Source organism: Pyrus communis, chromosome 1, assembly GCF_041283825.1.
Source record: "Pyrus communis isolate YQ-2024b chromosome 1, ASM4128382v1, whole genome shotgun sequence".
Lineage (NCBI taxonomy): Eukaryota > Viridiplantae > Streptophyta > Magnoliopsida > Rosales > Rosaceae > Pyrus > Pyrus communis.
Window position 1 is genome coordinate 5,926,509 of NC_142565.1, and position 17,049 is coordinate 5,943,557.

General features: G+C 39.0%; 3 protein-coding genes across 6 annotated transcripts; 1 reads left to right on the forward strand and 2 right to left on the reverse strand.

The window, feature by feature from the left end:
* Positions 1–458: 458 nt before the first annotated feature.
* On the reverse strand, positions 459–5,286 carry LOC137720771 (BTB/POZ and MATH domain-containing protein 3). Of its 3 annotated transcripts, none has more exons than XR_011066582.2 (5): positions 4,541–5,270; positions 3,201–3,549; positions 1,921–2,197; positions 1,641–1,761; positions 459–946 (listed from the first exon to the last, which is right to left on the reverse strand). XR_011066582.2 is itself a non-coding variant. In XM_068459886.2 (4 exons), the coding sequence occupies exons 1-4, from the start codon at positions 4,969–4,971 to the stop codon at positions 723–725; spliced, it is 1,281 nt and encodes a 426-aa protein (XP_068315987.1). In that variant the 5' UTR covers positions 4,972–5,286; the 3' UTR covers positions 459–722. The 3 variants fall into 3 exon arrangements, 1 of the variants encoding a protein (XP_068315987.1); XR_011066581.2 differs by having other exon boundaries at positions 1,881–2,197; XM_068459886.2 differs by lacking the exon at positions 1,641–1,761 and having other exon boundaries at positions 4,541–5,286.
* A 901-nt stretch (positions 5,287–6,187) lies between these two features.
* Positions 6,188–10,931, forward strand: LOC137720256 (putative methyltransferase PMT11). Its single transcript, XM_068459298.2, has 9 exons — positions 6,188–7,149; positions 7,253–7,402; positions 7,506–7,776; positions 7,903–8,013; positions 8,592–8,751; positions 9,131–9,388; positions 9,482–9,604; positions 9,691–9,768; positions 10,325–10,931. The coding sequence occupies exons 1-9, from the start codon at positions 6,514–6,516 to the stop codon at positions 10,530–10,532; spliced, it is 1,995 nt and encodes a 664-aa protein (XP_068315399.2). The 5' UTR covers positions 6,188–6,513; the 3' UTR covers positions 10,533–10,931.
* HESO1 (Nucleotidyltransferase family protein) lies at positions 10,915–15,634 on the reverse strand. 2 transcript variants are annotated; one of them, XM_068459299.2, is made up of 9 exons: positions 15,228–15,634; positions 14,558–14,705; positions 14,235–14,399; positions 13,736–13,914; positions 13,561–13,656; positions 13,117–13,186; positions 12,342–12,475; positions 12,078–12,191; positions 10,915–11,958 (listed from the first exon to the last, which is right to left on the reverse strand). In XM_068459299.2, exons 2-9 carry the CDS (start codon positions 14,694–14,696, stop codon positions 11,302–11,304), a joined length of 1,554 nt encoding a protein of 517 aa, XP_068315400.2. In that variant the 5' UTR covers positions 14,697–14,705; positions 15,228–15,634; the 3' UTR covers positions 10,915–11,301. The 2 variants fall into 2 exon arrangements, with proteins under 2 accessions (XP_068315400.2, XP_068315402.2); XM_068459301.2 differs by having other exon boundaries at positions 14,558–14,702; positions 15,228–15,534.
* Positions 15,635–17,049: the final 1,415 nt, after the last annotated feature.

The following is a 17,049-nucleotide window of genomic DNA, read 5'->3' on the forward strand; positions in this document are numbered from 1 at the left end:
GCTTCTAACTCCAAGAACATAACGAATTTGATTTTCGTTACAATATTCAATTAAGATTCGTAGAAAAAATGGTGGGCATGCAAGGCTCATCTTGTTTAAGGTTTTTCTCACACGAGCGATTTTTCAGAGCAATCAAATACATAATCTCGAGCGTAATGTTGAACAGTAAGAATGTACCCCCAATGAACTCAATTTGTTGAAGTCATTACCGTGTCAGTGTCTAACATGAACTTTAGAGGAGCTCATACACGTACATCATTGTTGGTACCAAAACCGTGCACAGCATCACAGAATTTTAACTTTTCATCTCAAAAATGTTCTCCTTCAAAAACAATCGAAGATCTTCAACCGCGGGGCAGCAATCTCCGTATCTCCAAAGGACCGCGGAGTTGCTCATTACTTCAACAAATTATAGGCAAAAACTGAATAAGTAAAATTCGACACTCAAGACACTATGCTTTTCTCTAATAAATTTCACATTCCATTGAAAAGGAGAGTCTACCTACAAATCCTACATAACGCACAACGTAACCATACAAATTTCAATTTCACATCCAACAACAGTGCCGGCCACAGGACCTGATATTCTGATAAGAAATTACAATTAACCTTTATACAAGGAGTGCCTACCACAATGAGAGACGATAAGTGACAAATACACGATCGCCATTCATGACTACCACTCCTTCCAGGCTTGTGGCACCTAAAGGAAACTACATACACTAATACCGCCGCCTCACGCGCCTACCATTGGGATTTGCGGATTCTGTTATGGTCCCACCCCCATCTGCTGGCAAATCTAGCCCGTATATGCTGCTACCACTCCTCTTCCGGCTTGACAGAAGACTAGAATTGTCATCCACCGATGCAAATGTCTCCAGCAGCTCTACCAACATTGATGGGCAGCTCTCTTCGAGATGCTTGTACCCATCTGATTGCATTACGGCTGCAAAACACACGAGGATTCATGTAGTCCAGTATTCAGTTTTACAACATAAACTACAAAATGAAAACAGTTACATGCAAAGCAAATAAAAAGTAGTTCCTCTATGAAAGGATGAGAGTAATTGTTGCAGCCGGACGGATGTGGAAAATACAAGCTTTGAGAAAGAACGCGTGAAAATTAGGATATGTTCACAGGTAGATAATGTCAATCAATATTTTCAGCAGAACACCATGCCATTCAACCATGTGAGGATAAGGAACTACGGTTAAACTTAAATCAGTACACTAATGGCATTATGGGAACTCATGTTTCAGACCATTCAAAATGGTCATTCAATCATTAACCAACCGATATGGCATTCATCGCTTAATTCCTAAAAACTAAGAACAAAATAACTGTATTCGATATTTATATAAATGAATATGGTAAAAGGTGGGTGGGGAGAAAGGTCTGTGCCTTGTTAAGACCGATTAACAGCACTTCTGGTTTAAACTTAAAAACCGGTTTCCAGGGTCTAAAATATGGTAAATTGTGACAATCTCGTGCAGGTCCAACTCTTTGAATCACTCTTCTACCATTAGAGAGAGAAACAGTGAAATTCCTTGTATTTCTTTCCTTTCTTTAACTTAATGGAGAAAGAACGTATAGGGGAAGAACCTATATACAATCAGCCAAAATAGAAATCCTACTATACCATTCTCAGAATGCTGCCCCTCGATCAGCCAGATATCAAGTTGTCACCATAGGCTGACCAGAGGTCCCACCGTCCCAAATGGAATTATCATAAATTTTAAGGGAACATCCTTATTGACATCCTGAAACCATAGAGATTGATAAGGACATCTGCAACATGTATGATGAGGCAGGCATGCATGGTACTGCATCAAGGATACTTGAAACTACTAAGAAACAGAAAATTCAAAACTGATATAACCTGAAACCTTGCAGCATCAGAATCTATGGGTAACACCCACCTCCCAAGTTTGACGGATTTGCTGCAAATTTAAGACAGACATCCTTGAGCTGTCGACATTGATGCTGTTCGGCAAGAGCAAGTGTAGTCGCCACTGTTTCAGTAGTGATTTCTTTACACAACTTTGATTCACACAACAATTTCAGTCGATCTAGATTATACAGGTCTGCAGTTGCCAACAGATGCTGCACCATGACAGTGAATGTGCACAAAGGTGATGAGCCCATAACTTCATGTATATCAGGAAGTTTGTCTGTGTAAATAAAGAGAAGCATTGCCTGGAAAAAAAAAAGGACAAGATCTCTATTAAATTCATTAAACATGTTCAAAATAAGAGCATACATAAATAAAACCATACGGATAAAACTTGTCAGGAAAGGTCATTTTTTTTTTTTTACAAACGATTGCATTAGTGGGTTAAATTTTTAGTAGGGAGAGGGGGATCGGTAGGATCAGACCCGCACCAAGGTGCATAGGCATCATTGCTTTCCGCCACTACTGTAAAAAAGCATCATCTGCCAGGAATCACTGTGAATATTGGAGCTGAACTTCTAGTCTAAATCTCAACTAATGAAACAAAGACAGATGAACCAGTGTAATATTCACAGTTACATGTTACTGAAACAAGCTCAAACTGGTATTCACTTATTAGAGCTCAGTTCTAAGGAATCAACTCCCACATGTACCCTTAATTACTTATTGAATCTGAATCCAGACAAGCCGTCAGCTCCTTTTGATTTATCACATTTAATTATATCTGTAATCGCTCAAACATCGACAGTAATAAACTCAAACCTTAAGATGACTCTTTGTAATTCATATTAGGGGCTTCTTGTAATAATTATACCGCCAAACAAGCAGACCCCAACAAGCACTGTAGTTTAAGTGCTAAAGGGAACATGAAAGAAACATAGATCACTTTCCCAGATGATCTTTTTAACCTATAAATAAGTGTTTATATTTACGTGAATTTAACAATTCTATACATCATATGAGAACTTGTAATTATTATAATTATTACTTGGTCTTGATAGCTACCAATCTACAAAATAAAACTAGCATCTGCCACACTTATTCATCATCCCAAGATTTCTTATTTGTTCATTTGATAACTGAATTCAAGAAGAAACTTTTGACTACTAATAACAGTGTAAAAGGTGAATGTCAATTATGGAGAGACATAGAAGTGCACAAATGTTAACGCACATATCATGCACTAGAATTGTTTTCTATTAGTTTCAGATGGTAACAAGTGGAAGCAACAAGATCATGAAGCATTACCTTAAAGATGAAGGGCTCAACATCCTCCACAACTACTTTATCTACGTTACAATCCCCGACAAGTCCATAAAACTGTGCTCTGAATACACGAGACCTAGCAGCAAGAATTAACTTGTGAGCTTTAAACTGTTCATCACCAACCTGAAAAACTATGTCACAACCAGCTTCAGAATCTAGAAAGTTCTTCAGGTCTCGTCCCATGTCTGACGATGGAACAGTGATTGTAAATTGCTTTGGTTGCTCAAGGCGAGTTCTTACAACTCCAACAGTGCAGTTCAATACAAGGCAATCATCCTTAAGGAACTCAGAAGTTTCTAGGAGTGATCTTCTGAAGAATTTCTTGTAACCCCTGAAATTACAAGAATAAATCTAATTACGGAAACATGCAGAAGGTTCCTACCTGAACATAAACTCCCAATATTCGCAAATCAGTAAGCTTAACCAAAATTGGAAAAGAGGTTACAGAAACCACAAGGAATCTATAAACAGTCTGATAAACGATAAATGATGAACTTCTCAAATTAGAACCTTGCAAAAACAGTTGACAGGTAGCCTTCTGTTAAACAATAGTGTAGACACAGAAAATGAAATGTTCGGTTTTTCCAAAATATAATCTTAATATGAATAACAATCATCGGACAAAATAATTTATCTATAAATAACATCTCTAAAGAGGTGTGTCGCTCAGGTCTCGATCAGACCTTCAATCTTTTGGTTCTGTTTTACATTTAATACGGAGAAAAAAATACCAATCTAAATCAGCCCTTGTTCTTTAGCTGTGCTGATTTTCCAAGTGATTTATTAAACAAATGTACAATTCAAAGTTTTACTAATAACAATGTGAAAAGAAAACCGAAGTAGAATGATTCATTTTAAGATTTGGATGAACATACAAATTCATACATCAGTCTAAACAATGATATACTTCACAAAATTAGTATCCATTGAAGTTTTTTCCTACAGTTTTATGCATTTTAATTTTTAACTCTCTCATTTATTCAAAGCAAGCCTAAGGACTGGACACCTATGCTGCAGAGCTCACTGCCACTAAAGCGAAAAGCCCCCAACATAACAACATGCTTATCTAGCGTAATCACATGCAGATCCACTGAAAAAACACAATATTCATCTTTACATTCCCCAATTCAACACCCATACGGGTCACATTAAAATCTGAATTACCCAATTGATCACCAAGCTGCTAAATTACCATTCGTTCACATAAAACACATTAAAACCTATCCCTAACCCACAATTCACCAGGAATGCACTCAATTTTATCATAAAAATCAAAACTTTACAGCAAAAAAACCCGCCAATTAACCCATTAAAATACATACCACATACTGCCTCTGTACTTCAGCGTGTACGGTCCGCCCTCGAGCGCGCGATCAAAGTGACTGTGCACCTTGTCCTTCCGACTATCCGTCTGGTCCACCAACGTCAGCTCGAACAAAGCCCTCACATCCGTACCCTCACTAACCAAAGCAATGAAAACCGAGACGTAGGCGTTGCTATCCTCGGGGTTTTTACCGTCGGGGTAAAAGTAAATTGCCCAATCGTATCCGCCCACTGCGAACGTATCGCTCGTCAGGTACTTCCCAGCGCCCATACCTTTGGACAACGAATACCCCTTTATCGTGAACCGGTGCGAACCGTTCACGGTCTCGCTGATCGATCTCGAGCACGACTCTTGGTCGGACCCAGGCTTCGAATTCCCCATGGATTCACCCGATTTCGCTCCTCTAGAATGTTTGCGAATCGGCGGCATCGGACAGCCCGGTCCGAGCTGAAACCCTACAAGTACGATCGGACAAGGCGCGGCCTCGGCATAGCATGTAAATTGGGCGAATTGGGAGGAAGAATTCGGCAAGGAAAACCCTAATTTTGGGTTTTGGGGGGCGAATTGGGAGGAGAAACGATGCGTCGCCGGAAGAGACGAAGACTCGAGAAGACTAAGGGGGAAGTTGGTGGCGTCGTTTCTGGGGTTGGGGGGGTCGTTTTACCATCTGACGGGGCCAAATGGGTTGGGGCTCGATTCGAATTTATAGATCTTTCGGTTCTGTTGACGTGTCGGAATGGACTTGAAGAAGATAGATTGAAAGTGTATTAATTTGGTTAATTAGCAACCTAATTACACGAAATTAGGCCCAATTCTCTTCACTAATCACGTTTATCATGGACACAAATAATTCTACGAACCAACATGTGTGCAATTGTAAGATTCGTTTCTGTTCCAGTTTAGGATTGGGCGCGAGAGAGATGAATTCAAAGAAAGATACTTTCTGGGCAACCATCTTTTGAGTTTTGATTTACGAATAATGAATCAAAATGTCATTTCATATGCATGTTATTTGGACTCGAACAAATCACACATCGCAAGATACTAGGCCTTCTAATTCTTTAAGAGGTTTATCTAAAAGATTCACAATATGAATAGCAGATTGTCGTCAAATCTGACGGCTGCCAGAGGGGGGCCTGAACCAGTTGGAAAAAGCTCGAACCCACTTACGTAAAGTAGAAACGGAAGTGGATCAGTTTCGAAGGACTGGATGGCAAGAGTTGGAACAACACACACAAAATAAAAAATTAAGTACATAACATTCGAAACAAGAGGAATACCAAGGGGACTTTCTCAAAATGGTACTTTCTATGAACTCTCTGCCACTTCATAGTTTAACGTTAATTTCCGTGCCAACATTTTATAACATTGTACCCAAAGCATAAGGTGGTAGATAGTCTAACGAGAATCACACTTTGAGATAATCCCCTTAACATTTATTCAACGTGATGAATTTTTAGATGATTATTTATTTGCTCAAAATCTTAAATTTGTTTATTTATTTGAGAAAATTTTTCTCACCGTCCTTAAGTGAAGGTGGCGTTCATCATCTTGCTTATTTAAATTTAACATTAGTAAGATGAATAAACATGAACAGTGCAAACTAATCTGTGTTTACAGTTTGTTTGGATTTTTTTACCCGCCCTTTAACGCGGAACATTCATCCCTGACAACTGCAATTTCCTCCTCTCAAATGCACACGTGTCACCATCTCACACTCCCTCCACAAAATAATTTTACACCTCCGTCGGTGACGGTGACAATAGCAAAGCCGTCAAACAGTGTCCGTCTTCTTCCTCGGCCACACCGCACCGACACTCAACCTTCAGATCCTCGCTGCTCTCACTCTCAGACCACCCCAATTCCGATTCCTCAACCCACCAAAACGCAGCGTCTCGTTTCGCTTCGACGGCGTTCTTCGTTTCCGATTCCGCCCAATTGAATTAAACTAATTATCCCAAAGATTAAATCATGACAATTTTGGGCAATGGCGATTGGCTGCGAATCCCGTTGATCCTGAAAGTTTGCGGATTTGTGATGATGGCAGTCACCTTCTTCTACTTCGGGAAGCACTGGTCCGATGGGTCCCAGCAGCTACTCTTCTTCACCACCACCACGAGCCGAGCACCCTCCGCCGTCTCCGTCTCGCCCAACCTAGACAAGCCTTTCAATCTCTCCGCCCTCATAAACGAAACCCTAGCTCCACCCCCGTTGCTTCCGTCTTCGCCGCCTCCGCCGCCGCCCGATGTGGTCCAGAGGTTCGGGATCGTCGACGAGAACGGCACCATGTCTGACGAGTTCGAGGTCGGGGATTTCGATCCCGATAAGGTGGTGGAGAATTGGGGCAGCCAGAACGGGAGTGTGGCGGAGAGTGAGCGGAGCGGGGAGGGTCGGGTGAGTGTGAAGAGGTTCGAGCTCTGCCCGAAGAGTATGAGCGAGTACATACCTTGTTTGGATAATGTGGAGGTGATTAAGAGGCTGAAATCGACGGCGAAAGGCGAGCGGTTCGAGCGGCATTGCCCGGAGGCTGGTCGGGGTTTGAATTGCTTGGTTCCGCCGCCCAAGAGCTACAAGACCCCAATTCCGTGGCCTAAAAGCCGGGATGAGGTATTTTCGGAGATTTTAAAGTTTCTTTTATGTGTGTGTTTGTTTTTAAGATTAAAGCATTAATCTTTTCGAACTTTGTTGATGAAATCTCACTTCTTTGCAGGTTTGGTTCTTCAATGTACCTCATACAAAATTAGTGGAAGATAAAGGGGGTCAGAATTGGATTACCAGACAGAAGAACAAGTTTAAGTTTCCGGGAGGTGGTACACAGTTTATACATGGAGCAGATGGTTACTTGACTGATATTTCTAAGGTTAATACTGTTTAAATTCGACGTGATTGGGAAATGTGTAATTTGAGCTTTCGATTACTTTTATATCTTGTTTTTTCTGATGGTCATAGTATAAATCGTGCAGGCGGTCCCAGACATCACCTTCGGTCAGCATGTCCGTGTTGTTTTGGATGTCGGATGTGGTGTTGCAAGTTTTGGTGCGTATCTGCTGTCGCGAGATGTCCTTACTATGTCAGTTGCACCTAAAGACGTCCATGAGAACCAGATTCAATTTGCTCTTGAGCGCGGTGTGCCTGCAATGGTAGCAGCATTTGCAACTCACCGTTTATTGTACCCAAGTCAGGCATTTGACCTGATACATTGTTCACGATGTAGGATTAGCTGGACTCGTGACGGTATGCAAAACTTATATTTAACCTTTTATTTTCCAGTGAATTGCCTTAGTTACGTGATGGTCACTTGGGTAGGGGGATATCTTCTGATTGTGTTTTCTTTACCTCGTTCACTTCTTTGTTTTGTAGATGGCATATTGTTGCTTGAGGTTAATAGGATGCTCAGGGCAGGAGGATACTTCGCTTGGGCAGCACAGCCAGTTTATAAGCACAAAGAAGTTCTAGAGGAGCAGTGGCAAGGTATTACTGCGAAAGATTTGTTTGGTGAAACTTTTTAGTAGTGTATTGATTGCTGGTTAGTGTTTGAAAGTTGTGCAGTTTTTGTATTAGCATTTCCTGACCCAGATGAATCGAGAGCAAAACAACATTTTGTGCCTCCACTTAATCAATTCTCTATCCCACAAAAAACTATAACCTATCATTTCTGTTTGACTGTAACAACAACGCTGTTTGGTGCACACAATTGCTTTCTGCCACTGCAGCAAAGCACCATCTTCGTTAAACAATGCTGTTTGGTGCACACAAAAATTTCCAGTCTGGCTGTCATTTAGGCATAATATATGACTCTATCCCCAGTTTCAAGAATGTGGAAGGATCGAGAAGAGAAGTGGGCGCAAGGGTTTAGTAATCATATCTGGACCTGGGAAACAATTAAACCTTGTGTACTAACTTCTTGTTTGATAACATCACTGGTTTAATAGAAGCAACCTAATTTTTGGTCCATGACCTGACAAGAATATATCCTCTATGTTGGTTTAGTAATCATGTATGGGCCTGGGAAAAATAAAAATCTATTTTTCTTTTTTGTCCTTTTCCAGAGATGCTTAACCTCACCACGCGGCTTTGCTGGGAATTGGTGTCAAAGCAGGGCTATGTTGCAATATGGAAAAAGCCGGTTAACAACAGCTGCTATCTGAATCGGGATGAAGGAACCAAACCTCCATTATGTGATCCAAGTGACGACCCAGACAAAGTTTGGTATGTCCGTGATTCCTCTCTTAACAATGTTTGATAATTTTCTAAAGTAAGATAGGTTGTTCATCAAACTCAGATATTAATTAAATGCATACAACTGTTTTCCCTCCTACCACCTTACTTTGCATTAAAACCATACATACTTTTAATTGGAGATAAATTTGGAATAAACCTGTAAGGAACTCTATGAAAATGTTGGACTCCCTTTTGTATTTTGTTTTTAGTTCTGAATGTAAAACCATTTCTTTGAGGTCTAGTTTCATAGTTTAAGTTTATTTCTGCAGATAATTGTATTGTTTTAGTTCAAAAGAGCTTTCATGTGCATGTAGAGGACTTGCCTCTTGTTCTATAAGGTTACGTTATTTATTGTATGATGAGTCAGGTATGTTGATCTGAAGGCATGCATCACAAGACTTCCTGAAAATGGCTATGGAGCAAATGTCACAGCATGGCCGGACCGTTTGCAAACTCCCCCTGATAGGCTTCAGAGCATACAAATTGATGCCTTTATATCCAGAAAGGAGCTATTTAAAGCAGAATCCAGATATTTCCATGAGTTAGTTGGAGGTTATGTTCGTGGTTTACAATGGAAGAAGTTTAGATTAAGAAACGTAATGGACATGAGAGCTGGCTTTGGAGGGTAATGTATTTATCTTGTGCTCTACTGGTCTTCCTTTTCTATTTTTTTTGCTAAATTTTTCTTATTGCTTCTGGTCTCTTAATTGGTTGACAGATTTGCAGCTGCACTAGTTGAATATGATTTAAATTGCTGGGTTATGAATGTGGTTCCTGTTAGCGGCCCCAACACATTACCTGTTATATATGACCGTGGACTCATTGGAGTAATGCATGACTGGTACATTACCAACTGTTTTTCTTTATTTGCTGCTTATAATAAGTTCAGTTGGTTTAAAAGTTACTCATTGGCATTATATGTATCAGGTGTGAACCATTTGATACATACCCACGGACATACGATTTATTGCATGCAGCCGGCCTTTTCTCTATTGAGAAAAAAAGGTGATCTTTCCCCTTCTCTTCTTTCTCTTACCCTCCAATCTGAAAATTTTCATCATTTAATGAGTTTTATATATTTCCCATCACTATCTTGTCCTTGTGTGCTTTAGATGGTACCGCACAAGAATATTTGCTTAATTAGGCGAGTTACATTTTACTAATATTCAAAATATTAGTAGGTATGATTAATTTGAAACAGAGCTACTCTAGAACAGTGTTGGATTTGACTTCTGATAAGTTGTTAATATAAAGGTTGGGAAAATGGAAAGGCTCTCTCTTGTTCAGTAATAGTTAATCATGACCGGAAAAGAAATGAAATGCAGAATTACATTTGGTTTGTCAGGATCATCCTGCATACATTCTTTCTTTTTGTTCCATTGGCTTGAGGTTGAGTTTTAACACCATGATGATGCTTGATTGTTTGATTTGAAGTTTTCATTCCATTAATTTGATGTTTGTTCTTGGGGTGGGAGTAAGATGCATTGGGTGAAAAGTGGCGGTTTTACACCTTTTTTGTTTCTTTCTGTAAAGCCTGATTTGATTCATACCATTATAACAGATGCGATATCTCCACAATCATGCTTGAGATGGACCGGATGCTAAGACCTGGTGGTCGTGCATACATCCGTGACTCTATTTCTGTCATGTATGAACTTCAAGCAATCGGAAATGCCATGGGTTGGGGCGTCAATTTACGAGACACATCTGAGGGGCCTCATGCAAGTTATAGACTCTTTATTGGCGAAAAACGCCTCTTGCATAGTTGAAGCATTGGGAAATGATACCAGATTGTATCCTACTAATTTTCTGGTGGGGAAAACGAGCAAACCAGATTGTCTAAAACCATCATTTGACGATGCCATGGATCGGACAGACTCGGTGCAAATGTAATGAGAGAGATTGATAGAATTCTTTTCATTGTGTTGTAGATTGGAGTAGCAGAGATTGGGTAGGGCACCCTCAGATCAGTGTCGAAACTCCGTCCGGGGCGGATAATGAGGATTGGAGTTGGTACATGACACACAGATTCGTCATAGTCGTGAGTTTAGATTATGATTTATTTATTCAAGAATTTCAATAGACGCGCTTTTGTTTATGTCAGACGAAAATCAATAGACGTATGAATAAAGGTGTGCAGAAAGACAGAAATAGGTGCGGCAAAGTCATTTCTTGGGTCCAAATTGACATCTTTGAAAATGGTAGGTAGAGAACTTGGGTAGAAGCAACCCGTTTGCTTCTTTAAGTCATACTGCACACCAACCATCAATATTCTCTTATACACACATATCATGCACATTCCATTTGTGCAGGAGAGTGACTGATGAACCCTAAACCAATCCGAGGGAATCTTCGGACCAGCGTAATCTTTCAGTCGATAAAACAAAAGAACAAAGACTCGATCACTTGTTTCTCACTTGAATTCTAGGTTGCATCGAACCAGCTGTGACGATCCAACTTGCATACTTGAAATGTTTCTTACTTATCAATCAAAAGCCAGGCAATGCATGCTTGAATGGAAAAACTCACATCACACATTCAGCTTGTATCACATCTTGGTCTCCACATTTGCTGCGGTCGTTCTTGGTGTGTTTGCGGAGGAGGTTTTATGGTGGTTGACCTGTTGCGATGCTGTTTTGGCCCCGTGGTTGACCTGTTGTCATACCGTTTTGGCTCCGTCGTCTGCAATTGAGGTTGCACTTGTGAGGGTGAGTGCACTAGCTTGTGCACCTGAGGAGGTTGCCCTTGTGAGGGTGAGAACACTAGCTTGTGCGCCTGAGGAGGTTGCACTTGTGAGCGTGGGTGCACTAGCATGGGCACCAGAAGAGGTTGCACTTGTGAAGGTGAGGGCACCGGTTGGTTCACCTGAGGATGAGTTAGTTTTCGAGCACCATTATTGCTGGTTGGTGTTCGCCCACGTGAGCTCTCAGCCCTGAACCGTTGTGGATGAGTTGGTTGGCGGTGCTCAGGATTGTACACCGGATTCCTAACAGGTGGTCCAACAATAAGACGTGAAGTTTGCGGTCGGACTAGGGTGACAAGAAGAGACCTCTGATCAGGCATGTTAGAAAATGAACTGTGATCGGTTGAGATAAGTCTGTGGTGGCTCATCGCAAATGCTCCCGATATCCTTGTCAGTTCACCGGTCCTAACAGCCCTGGCACTGTTTTCTGGCTGCTCAAAAGGATCTTCAATCTGTCCATGCACCAATTCCAGTAGCAAAATCAGCAGTGGTTACAGCAATGAATATCATTAACAAAAAGGCCATCATCAAAAGTCCTAAAAAAGATAAAGAGAAAGAGGGATGGACTTACAAATAGGGAATAAGAAGTTTTCGGCAACCATCTCGTATTGCTTTCTATGGCGTGCCATTGTCCGGTATAAGTGCAAATTCCAAACTCTGAAGCCCTCGTACTAATGTCAGAAAACTGCAAATTTATGAAATAACCATCATCAAATTGAAAAATGTCTAACCAAACGTTCCAGAGGAAAGGGAGGAGTGGAATTCTTGAGCATACCAATCTCTATTAAAAACACGACAAACTACGATTCAAGTTATTTGTGAATGTAGAAAATACCTTCCCAAGGAATGAGACAAAAAGCTCAGACAAAGAACTCCTGTTTTTTGGTCTCATGCTGTATGCTCTTTTTATCCTTTCTATATTTGCAACACATGTTTCTGCGATGTGTCTCTCTGCATCAACCCTCAAGCCTGCATATATCATAAGTAATAAGATATTTGTTCTAATCAGATCAACAAATTCTCTGTCCGACGCATTTTAGGTACCATTATGTATACTCAAACAAATTCTTATTAAAATACTACCAAACACTTAATCAACGTGGTTAAAAGACCCTCAATAATATGTCTCGAACAATATTGTAAAAAATGTATGAACTAACAGTATACACTAGAGATCACTAGAGAAAAGTAGATAAGAGTTAACTCGACAATCTCACCGCAGTGGATTATCTGAAGCATATGCAAACTTACTAATAAAAGAACATACACTGGCTCTACTTCTTACCCAAATCGTCCCTACTCTGAGTAGAAGGACTATGTCGGTGCAACTTAAGAAACAGAGCAATTAAAAGATTGAAATTATGATTTGGTTTGTCTACAACTAAGAACTTCTTTTGGTTGTTTTGGTTTGCTGCATAGGAGAGCAATCTGAAACTACAATAATTCAACTAACAAACCAGTACTTCTTCAACGACGACATCAAAGGGAGAAGACTACTCTCATATTGTACACACAACTGTCTAACAGATCAACTTCTATTCAAATTTCACCAACAACGAGCGGCCAATTAATATAGAAAATGAGGTCACCGGTTGAGAGATGAAAAGTACCTCTAAGATTATCAATGATATTTCCAGGATATATATCTTTAAGAGGTGGCAAAATTGCAGGTGAACATGTCTGAAAAAGAAAATTTACAAATGAGAAATATAATAAGCTAAAATTAGGAGCATATATTACACACAAGACACAACTTAATCATATATATTGATAACAGATGATGGAAGTAACAAGAGACTGAACCATCTCAAAGATTACAGAATTTGCTGCTAATCTACTTCCAGCAATTTAGGTTGATATCAACCATCATAGATATACTAAAGTGCAGTGAAAACAGTCTAAATAATCCCTCACAATTTAAATTACTTTCAAGTCAACACCAGAAGGCAATCATAGATATACTAAAGTGCAGTGAAAACAGTCTAAATAATCCCTCACAATTTAAATTACTTTCAAGTCAACACCAGAAGGCAGAAATGAGGATTTAAGATTACCTGAAAATGGAATAGCACAAGCAACGTGAGAGAGTATGAATTGAAAGTCCCGGCTCTTGGATTATTTATTTTGTGTGCTTTTGCCCATTCCTTTACCTACAAAAGCTAGAAGATTATGTCAGATACATACACTTCTCCTTTAGAAAGCGAACTCTAATCTGTAGTATCACTATACCAGTAAAACCATGTCGCGGAAGCGTGTATCTATCTCACTGATCCAGAGCAAGAGTTTGGACTTCACTTGACATTTCAGATTATCGATAGAAATATCACAAGAGACGTTTTGGATATTACTTTCAACCTTTAAAATGGGAACTCTTGCATTGGGTATCAATTGGTACCTCCTCCATCCACCTGAATATGAATATTCGTTCGAAATTAAATTGGAGAGGCTGTAATTAAACAAACAAAACTCCCCAAATACAGATATACGGACATATACACACACTCCTTGTTTCTTTTTCATACTCAGGAAACCCATACATAAATGACAGTCCAAGACCAACCCCTATGCATAATTTGTTGCCATTACCAAGAAATATTTATCAATTGTGCCAACATATTCTTTTAATTAACGCATTAAGTTTCCCAGAGATGATTAGGATATATGCTTAAGTAAGGAGGCCTGAAAATAAAAATATAAACAATTAATAAAGATAAAACAATGATCCTACCTTTCTGTCTCAAAGCATTCATAACATCTCCTAGTAAACGCTGTTTCTGCTTTTTTCCGTTAGATGAAACAAATGAACCATTGGTAAACTCAATTGAAACATCCAGGTCCCCCCATATTGTGAAAAGATTAGACACAAATGACCCAAATGGCTCCACAGTTGCACCTGTTAATATGCCAATTATGTCAAAACCAAAATTGTGTTATCTTTTCCTCATTACAAACTGCAGCTCGTTAAAAAAAAAGGTAGGCTGAATGAGCACTTATAATGAATCAACGACTAACAGTAGAAATGTAGAACCATGAAACTGTTACACAAATCACCTCTTAAACTTTCCATGGATTCAATGGCTTCTCGTAACTGATGAATGATTTGCAACCGTGTTGTCCAATCCTTGGGCGAGGGTTGGACAACACGTAGTATTTCCCTGAGGGTGTTATCCAACGCACTTTGGGCACTCATTATTCACTACTGTTTCACATAAGAGAATGTCAAATCTGTAGAGCAAAATGGCTTCCAGCACTAGTAACATAAGCAGAGTACAAGGTCCGAATACTAAATTTCCGGCAAGATTCAATCAATCAAACAAATCGTAAATACCCTTCTGGAAACCAACATAATCTGAATTTTGAGAATTGTTTACTAATTTCTCTCTACATTTGCTAAACCTACACAGCCCTGAGTATCCAAGCAATCTACTAAAAGTACATACAATACAAATCACTAAATAATAAATAAGCATAAACCCAATTGGAAAATAAGCAATAAACTCCCAAAAATCAATAATTTAAAAGTTAAACAGTTGGCAAGGGGATCGTAACCCAGTTGGTTAAGAGCATTCAACCCAGCATCTGAGGTCCGATTCAATTCTCCTCCTCCCAGTATCAACAAAAAAAAAGGAGGAAACAATTGAAAACACTTCTACCAGACGCACAAACATCCAAGGATCAAAACTTTCACTGATGGGAAACATCAAAGACTGAAATAATTTACCTTAAATACCGATTTCCCAGCAGTCAAAATCAACAGAAGCAATTGACTGCAATGTTATCTAGGGTTTCGAAGACTCCCGATCTCTGATCGCCTACATTGCCTTCCGTTCTTCCAGAAAGCACAAAACTTTGTACAAACAAAACATAATACACACATATATACACGCAGATCGATTAACAGTAGAAGTGTACTGCTTTGCTTAGCGACAAGGGTTTTGTTGACCTTTTTGTGATGCGGCTTTTCTGATTGGATGGCGGGAAAGAAAAGGGGTCAATGCAGGGTCATGGGTTTTGGGTTTGAACCCGGTGAGTGGAGTGGTGGGTTCTTCCTCTGATTTATGGAGACGGTTTTGGGAGTAGTGGGAAAACGAGAGAGTAGGTTTAGTGGACCGTGAAAAAATATGAGATGTCTAGTCAAAACCAAAGCCCCCGGAAATTGACAAGGATTTTCCCTTCTATTTTTATTTGAGTGCATTTTAACTCATCACGTTAGAGGGATTTTACATATTATCGTTAAATGAATTTAAATTGATTATGTTTATCTACTAAATGGATTTTAAATATAAATTCATAAATAAAGTAATAAATATCATCATCATTTAAAAATTGTGAGCAAAAATATCCTCATTTGTTTATTTGTTTGTCTATGTGGGGACATGATAAATCAAATTTTGGTCAAACTCAAACAAGAGTCGCATGAATTAATTTTGGATTTCAGAATTCCTAATTAAATTGGTTTACCATGAATTTATGGGTGCATGATGGATTAGAATTTCATTCCGTCATTATTATTTTTTTTTTATTACAAGTGTATTTTTGCTTACCATCCTATTTATCACCGTTAGATGAATTTGAATTTTGAGATTTGTGTTTATACACTACACGAATCTCAAAATTCAAAATCATCTAATACTGATAAATAGGGTGATGAGCATACACCACACTAAATAGTGGTGAGCAAAAATGCTCCCATCCTAATATATTTGAAAACATTTGGATGAATATTGAAAATGCCTATCAAGATTTAAAAACTTTAAAATTTCTGATCCAAAATTTTCTAAAATGTTTCAAACTTTTTTTTTTTTTTTTTTTGTCAATAAATATTTCAAACTTATTCTCATCATAAAACTTTGAAATATTTCAATTATTTTATAGTTATTTACTACAAATTAATTTTTGTATTGTTGTCCCGTTGAATTTTAACTTTCGGATATATTTAAAAAAAAGCTTTAATGAACATGATTTCTATAGACTTTACCTAACACCTAGCCCTCAATTTTTTTTTTCCAGCTCTTGCCCCTAGTGCACGTTATAAGGTAATCCTAAGCCAACAAGGCTTCTCGCTTTGCGAGGGTCAAAGGGAAATGTCTATCATACATTACCTTACCCTTGTTTTGTAAATAAATTATTTTCATGACTCGAACTCGTGACCTTTTAATCACAAAAGAGCAACATTTACGTTATATTAATGCTTGCCCTCTTGCCTCTAACAGACGTTAGCCAAGTTTTTTCTTCATACCTTTTTCTTCCACAAAATGAGCATCTAGTTCTTCATAAGTCATTTGCAAACTGAATTACTCCGTCTCAGAGATTATTCAAATGGGAGTCCGAGTCGCTACCTCAACTCCACCACTAAAGGTTGCCGCAGCTCCCAAAAACGGGGTTTCACTGCCCACTGCAGCATGCATCTGATCCCATCTCAATTGATTCCGTTTCAGAGTCGCGCCCGAATCCACCTACAATTACTATCAAATTATTTCCTCTAAGTTTTTAGTAGTATTTTAGACCAAATGATGCATGGTTATATTATTTAATGCAAAGAT